The sequence below is a fragment of the Neofelis nebulosa genome, chromosome 9 (genome assembly GCF_028018385.1).
Source record: "Neofelis nebulosa isolate mNeoNeb1 chromosome 9, mNeoNeb1.pri, whole genome shotgun sequence".
In the NCBI taxonomy this organism is placed as follows: domain Eukaryota; kingdom Metazoa; phylum Chordata; class Mammalia; order Carnivora; family Felidae; genus Neofelis; species Neofelis nebulosa.
Window position 1 is genome coordinate 19,419,825 of NC_080790.1, and position 19,593 is coordinate 19,439,417.

Here is a 19,593-nt window from a genome sequence, read left to right on the forward strand (position 1 = left end):
TATCCAGAAAATATCTCTGAGCAATAACACCTAAGCAAAACAAGGCCTTACTTCCCCCAAATACTTCAAAATCACAAATTTACAAATTCTCTTCACCAATCTCAATTCTGAAGAGTCATGGACTTAAAAAAAAAAAAAAAAAAAAAAAAAAAATCTGGCAATGGGGCACCTGGGTGGCTCTGTCGGTTAAATGTCCAACTTCGGCTCAGGTCATGATCTCATGGTTCCTGATTTGGAGCCCCATGTCGGGCTCTGTGCTAAAGCCTGCTTCAGATTCTGTGTCTTCCTCTCTATCTGCCCCTCCACTGCTCACATACTCTCTCTCAAAAATAAACGAACATTAAAAAAATTTTTTTTTAAACTGGCAAACCTATCGTTGCTCTTTCTGGAAAAAACACAAATGCACAAAATGTGGCATACAATTCCAAAGGTTTCAGACCTCCAAAGCCAAAGTGTGAACTTACAGAGGATTCGTGTATTTCATAGTTAAGCCCCTTAATTATAAATACATGAATTCCCATTTTAAAAAATGTATACAATATTAGACTGTGAAAGAATCCTTCTATTTTGTATTCCATTCATTCTCTATTCTAACCATGGCCCACCTAAGTGGGACAAGAGACCCAATCTAACCCCCTGCTCCCATTTTTCAGTAGAAAAAACTTCATGATGAAGAATTATACAATGCAACAGTTACACAAGAGCAAAATGGGCAACAAAATTGGGGTGCCTGGGTGGCTACGTTGGTTAAGCATCCAATTCTTGATTTCAGCTCAGGTCATGATCTCACAGGTTCGTGGGTTTGAGCCCCGTGTGGGGCTCTGTGCTGACAGCACAGAGTCTACTTGGGATTTTCTCTCTCCTCTCTCTGCCCCTCCCCTGCCCACGCTCTCAAAAATAAATAAATAAATAAATAAATAAATAAATAAATAAGAAACAAAACTAAATCTAACACTGATTCTATAATTTTATTAACATTTATTTATTTGAGAGAGCGCATGCGTGTGCACACATGAGCGGGGGGTGGGGAGAGAGGGAGAGGGAGAGGGGGAGGGGGAGAGGGGGAGAGAGGGAGAGGGAGAGGGGGAGAGGGGGAGGGGGGAGAGGGGGAGAGGGGGAGGGGGGAGAGGGGGAGGGGGGGAGGGGGAGAGGGGGAGGGGGAGAGGGGGAGGGGGGGAGGGGGAGGGGGGGAGGGGGAGACCCAAGCAGGATCTGCACTGCTAGCACAGAGCTGGACATGGGGCTTGATCCCATAACCTGAGCTGAAATCAAGAGTCAGACACTTAACCGACTGAGCTGTCTAGATGCCCCAATTCCATAATTAATTACAGTTAATTCAAAAATAGCAACTGAAACCACATCAAACTCAAGACAATACCCATGATGCACTGAAAATCTAAGTGTGGGTGTGCACAGTAGGAATTTTTCAATGCTGCCAAAGCATTGTATAGCTAAACTAAATTAGAGCCCTCAGTAAGCTCCTCAAATTGGTTAATTATAGTTTATGAACACTAAATTTCAGTAATCGTTACTAACTCAGATTATCAGTAAGTAGTCCATACTGATATACAAAAATTGAAGACAATGGACATGAAAAAACAATAGCTCCTAAGAAATGAGGGACTAACTTGCATTTTAGTTTCATTTAACTGGAAAAGCCTTCTGCCCCAGCATGTGTCTTGAACCATACTGGAGAAGCAGCAATCTGATCCAAAAATTTTCAGCCATTTTCCCACTGTGATTCTGTAGAATAACTCATCAGTAGCATAAAATCTAATCTCCTAAATTGGATCCTTCACACATTGCTGGTGGGAATGTAAAATGATTCAGCTGCTTTGGAAAACAATTTGGCATTTCCTCAAAATGTTAAGCATAGACTACCACATAACTTAGCAATTCCACCCCTAGGTATGAACCCAAGAGAAATGAAAACATAAACCTATGTCCACACAAAAGTCTGTATACAGATGCTCACAGCAATATTATTCATAATAGCCAAAAAGAAGAAACAACCCAAGTGTCCAACCACTGACGAATGGATAAACAAAATGTGGTATATCCACACAATGGAATATTTGGTCATAAAAAGGAATGAACTATTCATATATGCCATAATAAAGATGCACCTTAAAAACATTATGGTTGTAAAAGGAACCAATCACAAAAGACCATGCATATTTTATGTTCCCATTTATATAAAATACCTAGCAGTACAACTGCTAGGTAGTAGGGTAATTCTATTTTTAATTTTTTGAGGAGCCTCCATATTGTTTTCCAGAGTAGCTGCACCAGTTTGCATTCCCACCAACAGTGCAAAAGTGTTCCCCTTTCTCCGAATCCTCTCCAACATCTGTTATGTACCACAGTTTCTTTATCCATTTATCCACTCATGGCCACTGGCTTGCTTCCATTTCTTGGCTATTGTAAATAATGCTACAATAAACATAGGGTATGTATATCTTTTCGAGTTAGTGGCTTCATTTCCTTTTTTTTTAGGTCAATTTATTTATTTTTTTAATATTTATTATTTAAAAATTTTTAAATCCAAGTTAGTTAACATATAGCGTAGTAATTATTTCAGGAGAATTTAGCAATTCATCACTTACATATCACACCCAGTGCTCATCCCAACAAGTGTCCTCTTTAACGCCCTTTCACCTCTTTAGCCCTTCCCTCCACCCAACACCCTTTCAGCAACCCCAAGTTTGTTCTCTGTAACACAGTATTTATCTTTTTTTTTAATTTTAGGACAGTTTTAGATTTTTTTTATTAACCTGTTTTATTTTTTATTTTTTTAAATTTACATCCAAATTAGTTACCATATAGTGCAAAATGATTTCAGGAGTAGATTCCTTAGTGCCCCTTACCCATTTAGCCCATCCCCCCTCCCAAAACCCCTCCCGTAACCCCGTTCTCCATATTTACGAGTCTCTTCTGTTTTGTCCCCCTCCCTGTTTTCACATTATTTTTGTTTCCCTTCCCTTATGTTCATCTGTTTTGCCTCTTAAAGTCCTCATATGAGTGAAGTCATATGAATTTTGTCTTTCTCTAATTTCACTTAGCATAATACCCTCCAGTTACATCCACGTAGTTGCAAATGGCAAGATTTCATTCTTTTTGATTGCCAAGTAATACTCTATCGTATATATATACCACATCTTCCTTATCCATTTATCCATTGATGGACATTTGGGCTCTTTCCATACTTTGGCTATTGTCGATAGTGCTGCTATAAAACATGGGGGTGTATGTGGTCCTTTTGAAATAGCACACCTGTATCCCTGGGATAAATGCCTAGTAGTGCAATTGCTGGGTCGTAGGGCAGTTCTATTTTTGTTTTTTTGAAGAACCTCCATACTGTTTTCCAGAGTGGCTGCACCAGCTTGCATTCCTACACAGTATTTATCTTGATTTCACTGAATAGGTACAACAAACTAAAGTCACCAATTACTAATAAGAAGGACATATTTTTCTCACTTTAATCAATATCTGAGAAAAAGGTTACTATTATTTCTACCTAAAGGCTTAGGGCCCCAAATTCACAAAGCATGTTGAGACTTAAAAGCTTCAAAGATTAACTTTTCTATAAAAACTTATTACTAGTTCTAGTTCTGCAACTTGGCAACCTCAGTTTAAGATGTTTAAATATAAATTATGTCTGACCTTTTATAAATGTTAAGTTTAGCCTACAAAGAATCAACCATTAAACCGAGCAGGTATAAAAGAACAGAAATGGTAAAGTAATACTGAAGTAGTTACTATTCCAATAATATTGCAGATTTAAATTAAATCAATTCTAGAAGAACTAGTCAACAACTTTGAACAAGATAATTCACCCACACAGAGGGGAAAAAAAACACCTAAGATTAGCTTGTGACTCAGCCTGCATTACTATGAGGGGAAGGTGGGGGAGCTGGCTATTAGGTCTGTTCCCTTCAGTCTCCTATCAGGACTAAATATGAAAACAAAAGTATTTACTTGTCTTGAATAAGAAGTATAGAGGGAAAACATTCATATAGATGCTTCACCTTCAAGTAAAATATTACCTCTCTGAAACAAAGATAACTTTCTAAGTTCTGAAGCCATTCACATCTATATAAATATTTTAAATTTTTGTTGAAAACAAAATTAAAAGGCAAATGGGGAAAATGAGGAAAAACCACAAGTATAGTCAATATTTAAAAACTTTTCTTTTTAACGTTTATTTATTTTTGAAAGAGAGAGAGTGTGAGCAGGGGAGAGGCAGAGAGGGAGGGAATCACAGAATCTGAACCAGGCTCCAGGCTCTGAGCTGTCAGCACAGAGCCTGACACGAGGCTCGAACCCACGAACTGTGAGATCATGACCTGAGCCGAAGTCGGACGTTTAGCCAACTGAGCCACCCAGGTGTTCCAAGTCAATATTTTTAATGTACAGAGAACAATTAAAACAGATAAAGAAAACATTAAGACCTCAAAAAGACAGTTTTCCATCAACACCCAAAAAACAAATAATCCAGTGAAGAAATGGGCAAAAGACGTGAATAGACTTCTCCAAAGAAGACATCCAGATGGCCAACTGACACATGAAAAATGCTCAACATTACTCATCATGAGGGAAATACAAATCAAAACCACAATGAGATACCACCTCACACCTGTCAGAATGGCTAACGTTAACAACTCAGGCAACAACAGATGTTGGCGAGGATGCGGAGAAAGAGGATCTCTTCTGCATTGCTGGTGGGAATGCAAACTGGTGCAGCCACCCTGGAAAGCATTATGGAGGTTCCTCAAACAAAAATAGAACTACCCTAAAACCCAGCAACTGCACTGCTAGGTATTTATGCAAGGGATACAGGTATGCTGTTTCGAAGGGACACATGTACCCCAATGTTTATAGCAGCGGTATCAACAATAGTCGAAGTATGGAAAGAGCCCAAATGTCCATCAACGGATGAATGGATAAAGATGTGGTAAGGCGCACCTGGATGGCTCAGTCGGTTGAGCGTCCGACTTCAGCTCAGGTCGTGACCTCACAGTTGGTGAGTTAGACCCCTGTGTCGGGTTCTGTGATGACAGCTCAGAGCCTGCAGCCTGCTTCGGATTCTGTGTCTCCCTCTCTATCTGCACCCCCCCCCCCCACTCACATTGTGTGTGTGTCTCTCTCTCAAAAATGAACAAAAAAAAGATGTGGTATACATACACATACATAGTATATACATATACGTATGTATATATATACATACACAGTATATATATATGTATACACATACACACACACACACACACACACACACACACACACACAATGGAATATTACTCGGCAATCAAAAGGAATGAAATCTTGCCATTTGCAACTACGTGGATGGAACTAGAGGGTATTCTGCTAAGCAAAATTAGTCAGAGAAAGACAAATATTGTATGACTTCACTCATATGAGGACTTTAAGATACAAAACAGATGAACATAAGGGAAGGGAAGCAAAAATAATATAAAAACAGGGAGGGGGACAAAACATAAAGAGACTATTAGACACAGAGAAGAAACAGAATGTTGCTGGAGGGGTTGTAGGAAGAGAGATGGGCTAAATGGGTAAGGGCCATTAAGGAATCTACTCCTGAAATCATTGCTGCACCATGTGCTAACTTGGATGTAAATTATAAAAAATAAATATATTACAGAAAGTTAAAAAAAAAGTTTTCAAAAGGAGAAATGAAACCAATGAATGTCAATGTCACAATCAAGGAAATGCAAATTAAGTTGCTTCTCCCAATAAACTTATTTATTTATTTTTTAATGTTTATTTATTTCTGAGAGACCGAGCATGAGCAGGAGAGGGGCAGAGAGAGAGGGAGACACAGAATCCAAAGCAGGCTCCAGGCTCTGAGCTGTCAGTACAGAGCCCGATGCAGGGCTCGAACTCACAAACCCACAAACCCTGAGATCATGACCTGAGCCGAAGCCGGAAGCCCAACCGACTGAGCCACCCAGGAGCCCCCTAAACTTTTTTTTTTTTTTTTTTTTTAAAGAAACATGGCTAATACTCGAGGCCAGCAAAGGTGAGGGGAATGTGTGCTGCAGACATAACTCATGGGAGTGTAAACTGGTATTGCTCTTCAGAAGGCACTTTGAGAACATACAGCAAGAACCCTACCAATGTTCATACCCAATAAACCAGTAATTTCACTTCTGGGAATCTGTCATAAGAAAACGATGATAAATGGGGTAAATGTGAAGATGTTCACTGCAATTACTAGTTATTATAGAAAAAAAACCTGGAAATAACCTGAGTGCCCCACAGTGGGGCAAATCAAGTATTATGCTGCTACTTAAATCAAATTCATTGTGACCTGTAAATTATATTTCAATAAACCGATTTTTAAAGTTTATTTATTTATTTTGAGAGACAGCAAGAGTGGAAGAGGGGCAGAGAGAGAGAATTCCAAGCAGGCTCTGTGCTGTGAGCTCAGAAGCTGCTATGGGGCTTAAACTCATGAACTGTGAGATCATGACCTGAGCTGAAATCAAGAGTGAAAACACTCAGCCGACTGAGCCACCCAAGCACCCCTCAATAAACCTATTTTTAAAAACACAAGTTTGGGGGCGCCTGGGTGGCGCAGTCGGTTAAGCGTCCGACTTCAGCCAGGTCACGATCTCGCGGTCCGTGAGTTCGAGCCCCGCGTCGGGCTCCGGGCTGATGGCTCGGAGCCTGGAGCCTGTTTCCGATTCTGTGTCTCCCTCTCTCTCTGCCCCTCCCCCGTTCATGCTCTGTCTCGCTCTGTCCCAAAAAAAAAAAACAAAAAAAAAAACAAAAAAAAAACCAAACGTTGAATAAAAACACAAGTTTGGCTAGACCATATGATAACCTGGAAATGGCTTACATTCTTATAATTAAAATTTATGATATAAATATGTATCATTATGAAAATAATAGCAGCCAACAATCACTGCATACTTCCCAAATTCCAAGCCTGACACTCAGGTTTCTATGTGTTATCACTGACATCATCATTATCAGGGCCATCCTAGAAGGGTCTGAGGCTCAAGGCCACTCACCAATTATGGGGCTGGCCCCAGATAAATTACACTTTAAAGAAGGCCTTATTGTAAACATTTTCATAGGTCCCTTGAGAATGTTAAAAAAAAAGAATTTTGAAACTGAATTTTAATTATTTCAGAAAAGAGAGGTACAGTGCCCCTGACATGCCCCTTCCCTCCAAGCATAGCCAAGGGCAGCAGTCCTGGCTGACCTAAGCAAAAGACAGGCTTGATTATTATTGTTACCATACAGAAAGAATTTATTATGAGATGGTCACACTAAACATACATTATCTCTTCATCCTCATAACAATGCTATGGATAAGTATTATTATTAAATCTCCCCTTTTTAAGGAAGAGAAAACCAATTCTTTTCGAAACTTACATTCACAAAGCTAGTAAAAAGCCAAGCTGGAACTAAAACTCCACTCAGCAAAAGCCATGTTATACTCAACTACCAGGCTGTATTATAAAACATGCACAATAATATATATCTAAAAACACAAAAAAGAAAAGACACAGTGGGTAGGAAACACCAAAATGCGGTTGTTATTGGTTGCTGGACTTGGAATGACTTTTTCTCCTACTTTTTTTTCCTATTCTACAAAGTTTCTTTAATCAGTACATATTATTTCAACAGTAAATATATGTTTAAGTTACACAATAAGAAATAATGTTAAGGTGAAAAAGTAAAAGGATTTGGAAAAATATTTACATTAAATGGCAGGTTATATTGTTAATATAACTCAGAGACAAGCAGTCAGTATACTTCAAAATTAAACTAGTAAATTTAGAGAAAAATGCCTCTTAACAAAACTAGAACAGAAACATAATGAATGCTGGAGAGAAAAGGAAGTGAGATCTAAACAAATGCACCAATAGCCAGAGAGAGCTGTAACTAGAACCCCAAGTCTTCAGGGTTTGCTCTTTCTCCTAAGGCTCTGACTTCTGGCAGAGGCTGTCAGTGGGCCTACCCCACCAGTTCACCAAACTTCCCAGGGCATTTCAAAATCTTACCAAGATTACATCAGGACCCTCCAACTTCCCCCATTACACTGGAAAAAAGGGGGAAGTCAGAAGAAAAACTGAGCCTTGTTTTATAGAAAAGATCTAGAAGGAAGATTCAAATATTCTGAACACCAGAAAAGGTACACTGGAGTGAAAGAGTTATTTATTTTATCAGGCTTTCCCAGAGGCAAGGTTAATAATCCTGTAAGTAACTTGCTGTTCCCAGAACGGGAAACTTCCAAGCCTGTTTTCATTCAATTTGTCTCTGGGCCCCTCCCTCTCTTTCCCCCCTTTCTCACTGAAAGCCCAGTTCCAATGCTACTTTCTCCATTTAAGTTTCTCCATTTTATACACTTGGAAGGTTGATTCCCTTCCTGATATCAACAACATCACCATAAGCACCTTTAATTCAAATTGACAAATATTTACCAAGTCATCAGATGTATAGCACTTGGATAAGATGTATAATAGCAGGGAATAGAGGTGCCTGGGTGGCTCAGTCGGTTAAGCCCCCAATTCTTGATTTTGGCTCAGGTGATGATCTCCCAGCCACAAGACTGAGCCCCACATCAGGCTCTGTGCAGAGTGTGGAGTCTGCTTGGGATTCTCTCTTTCCCTCTCTCTCTCTGCCCCTCCCCTACACGTACATGTGCACTCTCTCAAAATAATTAAATAAATGTTAAAAAAAAAAAAAAAAAAAAGAGCAGGGTATACACAAAAGGAAAAGGCCAAAACTTAGAATTCCATATAGGTACTAAAGAAAGGACAAAAGATGAGTACCTAACTTTGCTTTAGGGAACCAGAAAATTGTTAGATGAGTAATCTCAGAGGAAATGACTCCTCAACTGAGTAATGTGAACTAATCAATAGGTATTACCCAGTAGGCTAGAAGAAGAGATTTTTTACAAATTAGGAACAGAAACAGGCAAAGACACACAGGGAAAAAAGCTGAGAATTAAAAGACAATGTCATAGGACTTCATACAGGAGGCTAACAATAGCACCTACCCCATAGGAATGCTGTAAAAATTAAATAAGGGAGTAAATATAAGAAATTAGTATAGTGTTATATATGAGAAGTCCTATATAAACGTTAGCTATTATCATTGATAAAAATCCATAAACAAAACTAAGAAAGAAACTTGGAAAAAAAACTATACCTATATGGCAAAGAGTTACTATTCTTAAAATATAAAGAAACCTTAAAAATAACCAAGAGATCAAAATGCCAAAGAAGTGAGAAAGAGCAGAGGTAAGTATTTCTAAAAGTAAAATCTTTAAAAATATGCCTTCAAAAATAGAGAAAGAAAAACAAGGCGGTCTTTATCAAATTAGGAGATTAAAAAAAAGAAGCCAATGTTTCTGACGATATGGGAAACAGGACCAGTTTCACTGGTAGAAGAACACTTCGGTACTGACAAGTTTTTCTAGAAGACAACTTGGCAATGCTTTTACATGGGCCATAGGAAGTGTCCATACCTTTTGATCCATGACTACGACTACTACAACTACTAGCAATTTATCCTAAGGAACTAATCATAGATGTGAACACAGATATGGTTACAAAGACGTTAACTGTGGCACAATTTAAAAATATAGGGTTGCCTGACTGGCTCAGTCAGTAGAGCCTGCAACTCTGTTTTGTTTTTTTTTAAGTTTATTTATTTTTGAGAGAGAGAGAGAGAGAGAGAGAGAGATAGAAAGAAAGCATGAGTGTGGGGAGGGGCGGAGAGAGAGGAGCAAGAGAGATCCTAAGCAGGCTCTGCACCGTCAGCTCAGAGTCCCATGCAAGGCTCAAACCCACAAACTGTGGGATCAGGACCGGAGCTGAAGTTGGATGCTCAACCAACTGAGCCACCCAGGCACCCACCCCACCTTTTTTTTTTTTTTAATGTTTAAGAGAGAGAGCACGAGCAGGGGAGGGGCAGAGAGAGAGGGAAACACAGAATCTGAAGCAGGCTCCAGGCTCTGAGCTGCTAGCACAGAGCCCGAAGCAGGGCTCCAACTCACAAGCCATGAGATCATGACCTGAGCTGAAGTCTGATGCTCAACCGACTAAGCCACCCAGGCACCGCCCCTCCTTTTTTTATGGGGAGCCTGCAACTCTTGATCTCAGGGTCATGAGTTTAAGCCCCACATTGGGTGTGGAGCCTACTTAAGTAAATTTTTACAAACAAATAATAAAACTTAAATTTAAAAAATACAAACTACTTTAAAGTTACAGAACCAATATGAGAGGATAATATGAGCACATTAGCTGTGAGATCTTGGTAAAATTACTAAACCTGTCCTTGTTCAATCTTCTCAACTGCAAAATAAGTAATAATAGACTAGCTTTTATGGAGAGGCTGAAGACTAAGTGAATAAAAAAATACATCAAGTGTCTCAAAAGTAACCAGAAAACAGTAAATGCTCAGTAAATGTCAGACGTTGTTAACATTCTATAGTAGCAAAGCAGTATTATTTAGCCAAGAAAATTATGCTGTAGATAAGTATGCAATAAAATATAACTATTTTTTGATAAATGTTAGTAAGGGAAAAAGCAGGTAACACACCACAGTATATAATTCCATTTTTTGCAAAGACAAATTTCTAGAAGGATATCTACCAAAGTATTAAGAGAGACCATTTCTCTGGGTAATATGATTCTCAGTGACTATTTTCTTCTTTCAATTTCCCCTGTTGCTTTCGAATTTTCCAAAAGAACATATATTACTCATCACAATAAAAATGGTATAAACAGATAGCCTATAGGGTTTAAAAACAAACACAATATAGTGCTTTTAGGAAAAGTAAAATTAAGGTATCTATTCCAAACCATTTGATAAATCTCTGCTCTAGTCATGTTGTACCTGAGGTTTGTTTGTCTGCCTTTAAGTTATTAGAACATAGAAATATTCAGGGATCTGCTGGGTGCAAACCCAATAGTTATATTAAAATGACAGGGGTACCTGGGTGGCTTAGTTGGTTAAGCGTTCAACTTCAGCTCAGGTCATGATGTCGCAGTCCGTGGGTTCAAGCCCTATGACGAGGTCTGTGCTGACAGCTCAGAGCCTGGAGCCTGCTTGGGATTCTGTGTCTCCCTCTCTTTCTGCCCCTCCCCCATTCACTTCTCCATCTCTCAAAAATGAATAAACGTTAAAAAAGCCTTAAATAATAATTTTTGCTAAATACAATACGTGAAATATAAGTTAACACATAAAGCACAAACAATAATCTTTTCCCAGGTCTTTCATTTTTTAATAATAACCTTGAAAAAGGCAAATTTACTTCTCTCAATTACCCCCCACCCAACTACCTACACATTCCCTACTCCCATTTCCTGCCTTACTTTTTCTCCACAGCACCTGGCAAATTCTAACTTCTAGACAGTTGATTGTCTCTCCTCTTTCTTCTTGAATATAAGCAGCATAAGGGCAGGGGTTTTTGTATATTCTGTCAACTGCTTACATGCTCAATGCTTGGGGCAGTCCCTGGCCTGTACGCACACAATATGTTAGAGGAATTTGGTACCATGAATGAGCAGTAACTTCTGTAGGGTTTAATTTTTAGAATGAAAGATGGTTGTTAAGAACAAAGAAAAAGTTAAAGCAGATGACAGAAAACAGAGGGAAAAGGCATTTTTCCCCCTACCGAAGCCCCCAGAAAGACAAAGATGAGGTAAAGTCAACCTAATGTAGAAAGCGATAACAAAGATGTATTTAAGAGGGAGCTACAGCATGTACTTTATCAAGATGAGATTACCACCATGCTGCAAAGACTATAAACCCAGGTACGGGAGAGTAATGTTCAGAAAAAGGTTGGAGTTATCTGTACCTAGTCTAAACCGCTCTTAACATCTCAATCATACAAGTGATTCTGTTCTCTACATCCTGAAGGAGCCAAAAACTCTAAAACAGAATCACAGAATGAGGACCACACATTAGAAGGAAGGAGAGGTGGACAGGGAAAGCCTTCCAATACGGGCTGTCTCTGCAGCAGGACAACATCAATTTATAAGCATTTCACTGGAACATTAGCAGAGGAGAAGCCTAAAATGCTCACAGTGAAAGAAGGTTAAGTGGAAATTAAACCATGACTTCTCTTCTACCATTCAGGTTTTCAGGACTTACCACAAAGTTAGAAAATGCATATTACACGTGCATCTCAGTCCACATCATTCTCTGCAAATTTCATGAGTCTTGAATTTCTCACTTATACTTACCAAAATGTATTTCATGTCCACCAAAAAGTAAAATCACCAAATGCTACACATGTGAAATTCATGCCAATGTGTTTAAGCAAAAAGAAAATGATAAAGCAGCAGTTAACAGTGTCCTCCTGTCAGAGAAAACCCTGCTAGGGTTTATCTACGTGGACTCTATAGTTTGCCACTGCCCACCATTCTTTTTTATTATTTTTATTTTTAATGTTTTATTTATTTTTGAGAGACAGAGAGCATGAGTGGGAGAGGCGTAGAGAGAGGGAGACACAGGAAGCAGGTTCCGAGCTGTCAGCACAGAGCCTGACGTGAGGCTTGAACCCACAAACCACTGAGATCATAACCTAAGCCAAAGTCGGACGCTTAACCTATGGAGCCACAAAGGCACCCCAACTGCCCACCATTCTTGACTATTCTTTCCCATTGTCAACCTCATACTAGTCAAGCGCTCCTCACACTGAAAAGCATAAGTTGTTTAACCACCTGGATTCAAAGACTCGGAAGTGATAATCCAAAGCAGTACTTTCTTTCGCAGATACAGACACTTTCCTCCTTCAGGCTACATCCCACCACCCCTAATTTAAGGGGGGGCGGGGGAGGCAGATTCTTTAGGGGGAGATGAGATTGTGGGTCAGTTCTTCTGTTTTCCAGACTTCTTACATGGATTGTTTTGATGATAAGATTAAAAATTAAGGTGCAAAAAAGGGAATTTCTTTTCCAGTCATTTAGGTAAAAAGACCAAAAATGAAACAAAAAAAGGATTAAGCTAGTTTGAAATTTCTCACTGAAGCTAGCTGGAATAATGGTAATGTTTATTGAGCACCCATACTAATTAGTCACTGTGCTAAACACTTTCTATTACATACAATACCACTATGAGACAGGCACGTTTTGTAAATGAGAAACAGAAGCTTAGAGAATTAAAATCAGTTGCTCAAGGCCATACAGGTATTTCATGTTGGAGTTAGGAGCAGGAGGTTTCATCTTGAAAGCCTGTATCTTATATACTATAGTTAAAATGAAAATAAATGAAATTTTTATTAACCACATATACTTTTTCTAAAATGAATATGCATTAGTGAAGAAACTAATCTAGAAAACACAGAAGAGTTGCTTAAATCAAACAAGTTAAATGTCTACTGTCTGGTAATAGATCTCCTAAATGTCTCCCATAACTACTGCTGAATAGCTTCCCAAGTAACTAAATCATTCAGTGTCCTGATATAGCTGTGAAATGATTTTTCAAGTGACTCTCTTAAAATAATACTATTTGCAAATGAAATATGCTGCCCTCTTACAGTTGTATAAATACCTTATTTCGTGATGTATTCACTGCCCTATTTCTGCTCAGTTTCCTCCTCTCCTCCCCCACTTCCTCTCTGCCTTAAGATCCTTTAAAACCAGTTCAGTTCCCCCTTTTCAAAGAATGCCTACAAATATGCACCATGTACCTCTACCCAACAGGACTCTAACATCAGTGACTATGTTCAATAGTTACAGGAGGATACAAAGCAAAAAATGAACTCAAGAAAAAAACAACAGCATTTCTGATGCACCTTCATCTTTAGATCTATTCGTTTACAGAATTCTAAACATTCTTATTTTCCTACTTCACACGTGGAATCCTGACTTTAACAACTAATATGCCAAAAAAAAAAAAAAAAAGCCTGCCTTTTCTTAGTCTTTCTTTAAAAACAGTTGTTCCACAAATGTTTCCATAAATAAGGTATTGAAAAGATCAGCATACCAAAAAAAAACAAACAAACAAACAAACAAAAACCAATGTCCTGTTATAAATATACCACATTTTTAGTAATACAAGTTTTAGTGATATAATTTAGTAACATAATTAGTTTATTCTGAATCATTTCTGGAACTTGTTCACAAATTGCTTTACAAGTAAATATAGTACATACAAACGCTAGTTACTTACCAGTGGATTAACATGTACTTTCATTCATTTACTCAACAAATATTTACTGAGTGCCCAAATGACTTTTTTTTTTTTTTTAATTTCTGAATCAAGAGGAGTGATAAAAGCACAGGGGCTGAAGTTAAAAGGTCTTGGTTTGAAAAGGCTCTTGTACTTACTAGCTCAGAGACTAAGGGTGGTCAGTTAACCTCCAGGTTAGCATTTCACCTATTTGATAGGAGAAAAAGTAACTACTCATAGGATCTTTGTTGATTATGCTTTAACTGATTATGCAAAACAGCACAGGGCCTAGCAGTAATAAGTGTTCAATTAATGATAACCACAGTAAATATATTTTAATACTGAGGAAAGTAGTTGAAGGAAATGACCAATAAATGTTCTTTTTGTCTTTCTAGAAAGATGGAAATTTGTGACACTTTATATTAAAGACACATTAGAAATAGAAATCTTAAGGTTATGGAAAAAAACTTCCACTTTTTAAAAAAAAAAAGATGTGTCAAGTATGTAAGATGAAGTAACAACAACAACAACAAAAATTAAGGTACAAAAGAAAAAGAGATGGATAAAGAAAATCCTGAAAGCTCCTGTGTGGGTGATAGCTGTATAGAGGTTCCTTATACTACTCTATTTTTGCAAAAATGCAATTTTTTATAACTATAATTGCAATCCCAGAACATGCCTAACACATTTCCTCATATTCAGAAGAGACTAGGATTTTAGCCTTGAGATCTGTTGGACTAATAATAGTACCTCCCTGCTCAATAATTCAGTACAGGTCAAGTTTTGTCAGACAATTCTACCTTTCACTATAAAGGTGAGTGGAGGAAATAAATGTATTAAAGCATTAAAAAATGCAAGCTCTTCTGCTGCTCATTAATATTACAATAGCAATAATGCACATTTTCCCATGCCTTCCAAAAATACAAAATTGCTTGTTCTTAAATTAAGCTTTTAAAAACAACTTGCACCTTCTACACTTTTGAAATTACAAGGGATATATGTCAATCATATTTCAATAAAGCTGGACAGGAGAGAGATATTACTAGAGAATCACAGGCATAGCCAAAGAAACCTAAAGATATGCAGACCAGAGTTGCTACTATCTTTAAAATTTGAGGGATATTATCAATTTATGTAAAGGTTTTAGGTGATGTTTATAGACTGCGTTTAGGTTTCATCACTGATTAACAATATAGCAAACAAGCAGAGGGAAAGAGGCAATTTTCTTAAGAGGCTTAAGAAGCTTAACCTACAGAGTCTATGCCACCTAAATTAAGCCGACTAAAACAACACAAAATTTCAAGTCACACTTCGCCTATCTCTGGGTAAGCAAGTAAACACTAGTAAAAAACAAACTAGAGCATTTAAGAAAGCAATCATTTTTGTGTAACCCTTAATTCCTAAAATAAACTGGTTGGCTCTATCAAACATATTCCTAATTCATAATTAATTCAAGTCTCAAATGAGGCATACTTGCCATCGGCAATCATTCAACGACAAAGCGCATGATTAATCACCCAAATACAGCATCTTTTTACAGAATACAAAGCCATCTGCAGTTTCCGCCTGGGTTTACACATTCACTAAGCACAGGCAGGCATCTTTAAAAACAACAACAACAACACAACAACAACAATAAGGAATAAACTACGATGGCCTGAGAGATTACATCTCTCCGCGCTTTTGTATACCCTGGAAATCAATAACGCTAAAGTCAAATTGTAACATTCCCCAACTTTGGTTTAACGCGAGCGGTGGACGCCGAGCATCCGCCCACTGGCCTCTCGTGACTCGGACTACTTTGACGCACCGGGATGCGGCTCACCTGACATTCCGAACCAGCCATTACCAAGAAAAGCCAATACTGCGGGGGGGAAAAAAAAAGGGGGGGTGCTCCCGAGAAAGCGTGCGGGTGCCCCTAAGGGCCCCCTTCTGCCGGCACCCTGAAAGCGAGGGGCCACGCCACCCCCGGCCCTGAGCGACGTCCGCACCTGCCAGGAGAGGCTGGGGGCCGGGGTTCGGCCGCATGGGAAGGGGCGGCCCAGCCCCGGCCCCTCGGCGTCCGCCCTGGCCCCGCCGCTGGGGCAGGAACCGGGGCCGGAGGTTTCCGCCCGGCGCCGCCAAGCCCGCCAGGGGCCTAGCTCGGGCTCCCAAGGGCCCGTACGCGGCGGCGGGGGCGCGCAGCCGCCTTCCAGCCCGGCCTGCCGAGCCTCCCCGCGGCGAGCGCGGTGGCGCCCGCACCTGCCCCGCGCCCTGCCGCAGCCCCGGCCAGTCGCTTCACCCACCTGGCGCCCCCGCCGCGCCTCCCGTACGTCACAGCGCGACCCCGTGCCCCTCGGCACCCGCAGCGCGGGAGCGAGAGGACGCCGGGAGACCCTGCTCGGCAGTCGCCGCCGCCGCCGCCCGGTTTGTCGCCAGGCCGCCGACAGCGAACCTGTTGCGCAGCGTGTCACGGCCGCTCGGGCTTCGCGGCGCCGCCTCAGCCCTACAACAACATGGCGGCCGCGGCCTCCGCAGGAAGCCGGGGGGCGGGGAGGTAGGCGACGGGCCGGGCGGCTGACGGCCCGCCCGCCCGCGGCCGGCACCGACTCCCCCACCGTCGGGAACCCGAAGTTGGCCCGGGCGCGGCTCCTCACCCCCAAGAGTCCCGGGGCACCGAACCCCGCGGGCCTGGTGCCAGAGTTCCGCTCTCCCCTCGGGGAGGCCCCGAAGCCCCGGGACCCGGCAGCCCTTCCTGGAGCAGCGACGGCCCACCTGGCTCCTCCTCCCCGAGGTGACATGTTGAGGTTGGGTGGTGCGTTTCCTGCCTCTGCAGAACCCCCAGGGTTTCAGGGAAGGCCTAGCCGAGTCGGACACATGCCTGTTGCACCCCACATGGGGTGCTCTCCGGCGTCTTCTCCCTGTCTCGGGTTAATGCGCTGATCTGAGCTGGGATTCTCCTAGAATGGGAATCTGGGGCAGGAGAAGGAGGCTGTTCCTGCGCTTGTTTATGGGTCTGTTACAGCCCGCAGAAGAACTGACCATCCCCAATGGTCATCCATTCAGCATTCCTCACTCCTCTGTAACACATGATAAAGGCCGACAAGGTAGGGACCTCCCCACCTGCCTCCACTTGGGAGAGCAACTATCCCGTATACTCTCATGAGCGGTAAGAAGACGTTTATCTCTGCCCAAACTCCACTACCTGCAGGTCTGAACATTCTTCCCCACGCTATAGTTGCCTGACAACTGAAGATCAGAGTATCACCTTTTTCTCAACCCTTCTGGTCCCTGATCTCCCCACAAAACACCAGACTTCAATTCAAGTTACTACCATATACCTTTGCCCTTAACACAGCATTCTTTCAAGAGAAAGGGTTTCTGTTAGCTGGGGTTAGAGGAGGAGTCACTGTTCCTATGGGTGTAACAAAATGGGGTTACAAGACCCAATAATTCTCTTGGCTTTTTGAGGCAGAGTGGGGGCTGGTCCCAGGTACAAAACTCATATCCGCCCCCCCCCGCCCCCCGCCCCCCCCCCCCCCCCCCCCCCCCCCCCCCCCCCCCCCCCCCCACCGGCCCCAGGAGACTAAGCAGGTAAAGGAGAAATTTGTGCAGATCAAATGATCCCATGGCTTCATTACTTACCTGTTAGGGCAGGTGAAGATGGCAAGGCTGGCCTGAGAGGGATGTCTCCAAAGCTTAGGCCTATCTGGCCAACCAACCCATGTGAGGGACTTAGCAAACATCAGTGATGATAAACAGGCTTTTCCCGCTCTCACACTCGGTGTTTTTCCTAACTCTTCGGATTAGGACCTGACCAAGACCTGACAGACAGGTCCTGTGCTTCAGTGACATAATGAGGCCTGACTCCTTTGTGTTAGTCCAGGAAGTCTCTTATCTACTGGGGACCAGTCAATCTGCAAATAAGCCACCCAAGCTAAGGACAACACTCTTGAGCATATGGTCTCATTCTCATGGCAGACCTCACCAATTAATTGTGGTACTCCCTTTCAGAGCCCATATTTAAGGGTCTAAACCTCTGAATCCTTCTCAACATAATGCTCCAGAGACTTGGCCTAGTGTGAAACCTGTTTTTTTTTTTTAATTCTTGATAGGCAGATAGCCAGTCTCTATATCCCTCCCACCATTTGGTCAATGCCATTTGTGTTTTCTGGGTTCTGGACCTGGGGAAATTCACCGAGTCCTTTTTCTTTCTGAAGGAGGTGCTGAATCCATGGCTGGATAAAAATGAAGTTTGTAAAAAGGAATATTTATAAACAAAAAATATTTCAACATCTCCCTAAAATAAGTAAAATATTTAGCAACCTGTCATGGAAATTGGTGTCCTGTATACAACTGGGAACCTGTAGTATCCTGACTGCTAAAACATTATATCTCAGGGTTCTGTAAGGAATCTTGAAGCCAATTTGTCCATCCTATCCCACTCATTCAGTATTTATGATTTACATAGGTGATATATCCACCATCCTACTTCTTTGACATCCTCTTCTGCTCACAGATCATACCTTGGAACTGTATCTGTAATTTCTCTCCTTGGTATTTCCCAGATCCCACCACTCTTGTTTACCTGCAGCCTAATGGGTGATCAGATACTTGGAGGAACTAAGTCCTACCTTAGACATATAGGCATACCTGTTATATCTAAAGAAGATTAGGAATTACTATAGTATGAGAAGGCTGAGAGGTCAAGAAGGGGACTAAGTATATTTTTCTTCCCCAACTTCTTCCACAATTTAGGATAGATTCTTGGGTCTATTCCTGGTAATCTAGCTTTTACCATGGGAGCATTTAATCTCAATCTGTTTTCCCTACCTGCACTGATTCTTCCCACCCCAACCATATATATGCTATGTTCTATCAATCTCTCTTTGTTTTAATTAATTAGATTCCATCCTTAACCCCATTCCTACTCAGTCTACCCTCAGAACAAACCCACAATGGTGGGAAGAGGCTATAATAGAGAACATAAGCAATTTCAGAGTCTAAACATCCCATGAGATAAATAAATTATCTATCCTATAGAGTAGGAAGGCTATGAGAATCTAGAGCTCATATGTAATGCCTCCATTAGTAGTAAATCTCCAAGACAATGCAATAAATAAATAATTTAGAACTTCCCTTATTGTTTCTTGTAGCGCAGGTCTGTTGGCTACAAGCCTTCTTTGTTTTATCCAAAAATGTTATTTTGCTTTCATATGAGAATTGTATGTCCCCTGAATATGGAATTCCAGATTGACAGGGTTTTTTTTTTCTCTTTCAGCATCTTAAAGATGTTTTTCCATTCTCTTCTGGGCTTCCTGGTTTCCACTGAAAGTCAGGTGTTGATCAGATCATTTTCTCCTCTATGTAATATGCTATTTTCTCTTGCTGCTTTCAATGTTTGCTCTTTATCTTTGACTTTCAATAACTTGACCCTGATGTGCACCAGTGTTT

At 40.9% G+C, this 19,593-nt stretch overlaps 2 protein-coding genes across 13 annotated transcripts in view; one reads left to right on the forward strand and one right to left on the reverse strand.

Annotated features, from left to right (window-relative positions):
* Positions 1-17,803, reverse strand: part of ITSN2 (intersectin 2) — a 146,759-nt gene extending 128,956 nt beyond the window's left edge. For 5 of the 12 annotated variants that reach the window (XR_009248260.1, XM_058682677.1, XM_058682675.1 and 2 more), the window contains exon 1: positions 16,797-16,910. The gene's annotated coding sequence lies outside the window, so the exon portion shown is untranslated. Of the gene's footprint in view, positions 1-15,985; positions 16,032-16,151; positions 16,176-16,445; positions 16,588-16,796; positions 16,911-17,784 lie in introns of those variants that run through there. The other 7 variants (XM_058682681.1, XM_058682676.1, XM_058682671.1 and 4 more) reach the window with 5 other exon arrangements.
* LOC131486286 (synapsin-1-like) overlaps positions 11,746-19,593 on the forward strand; it is a 44,794-nt gene continuing 36,946 nt past the window's right edge. Inside the window, exons 1-2 of the mRNA XM_058686376.1 lie at positions 11,746-11,808; positions 16,111-16,933. Of these exons, the coding sequence (XP_058542359.1) occupies positions 11,746-11,808; positions 16,111-16,933 (886 nt within the window). The remainder of the gene's footprint in view (positions 11,809-16,110; positions 16,934-19,593) is intronic.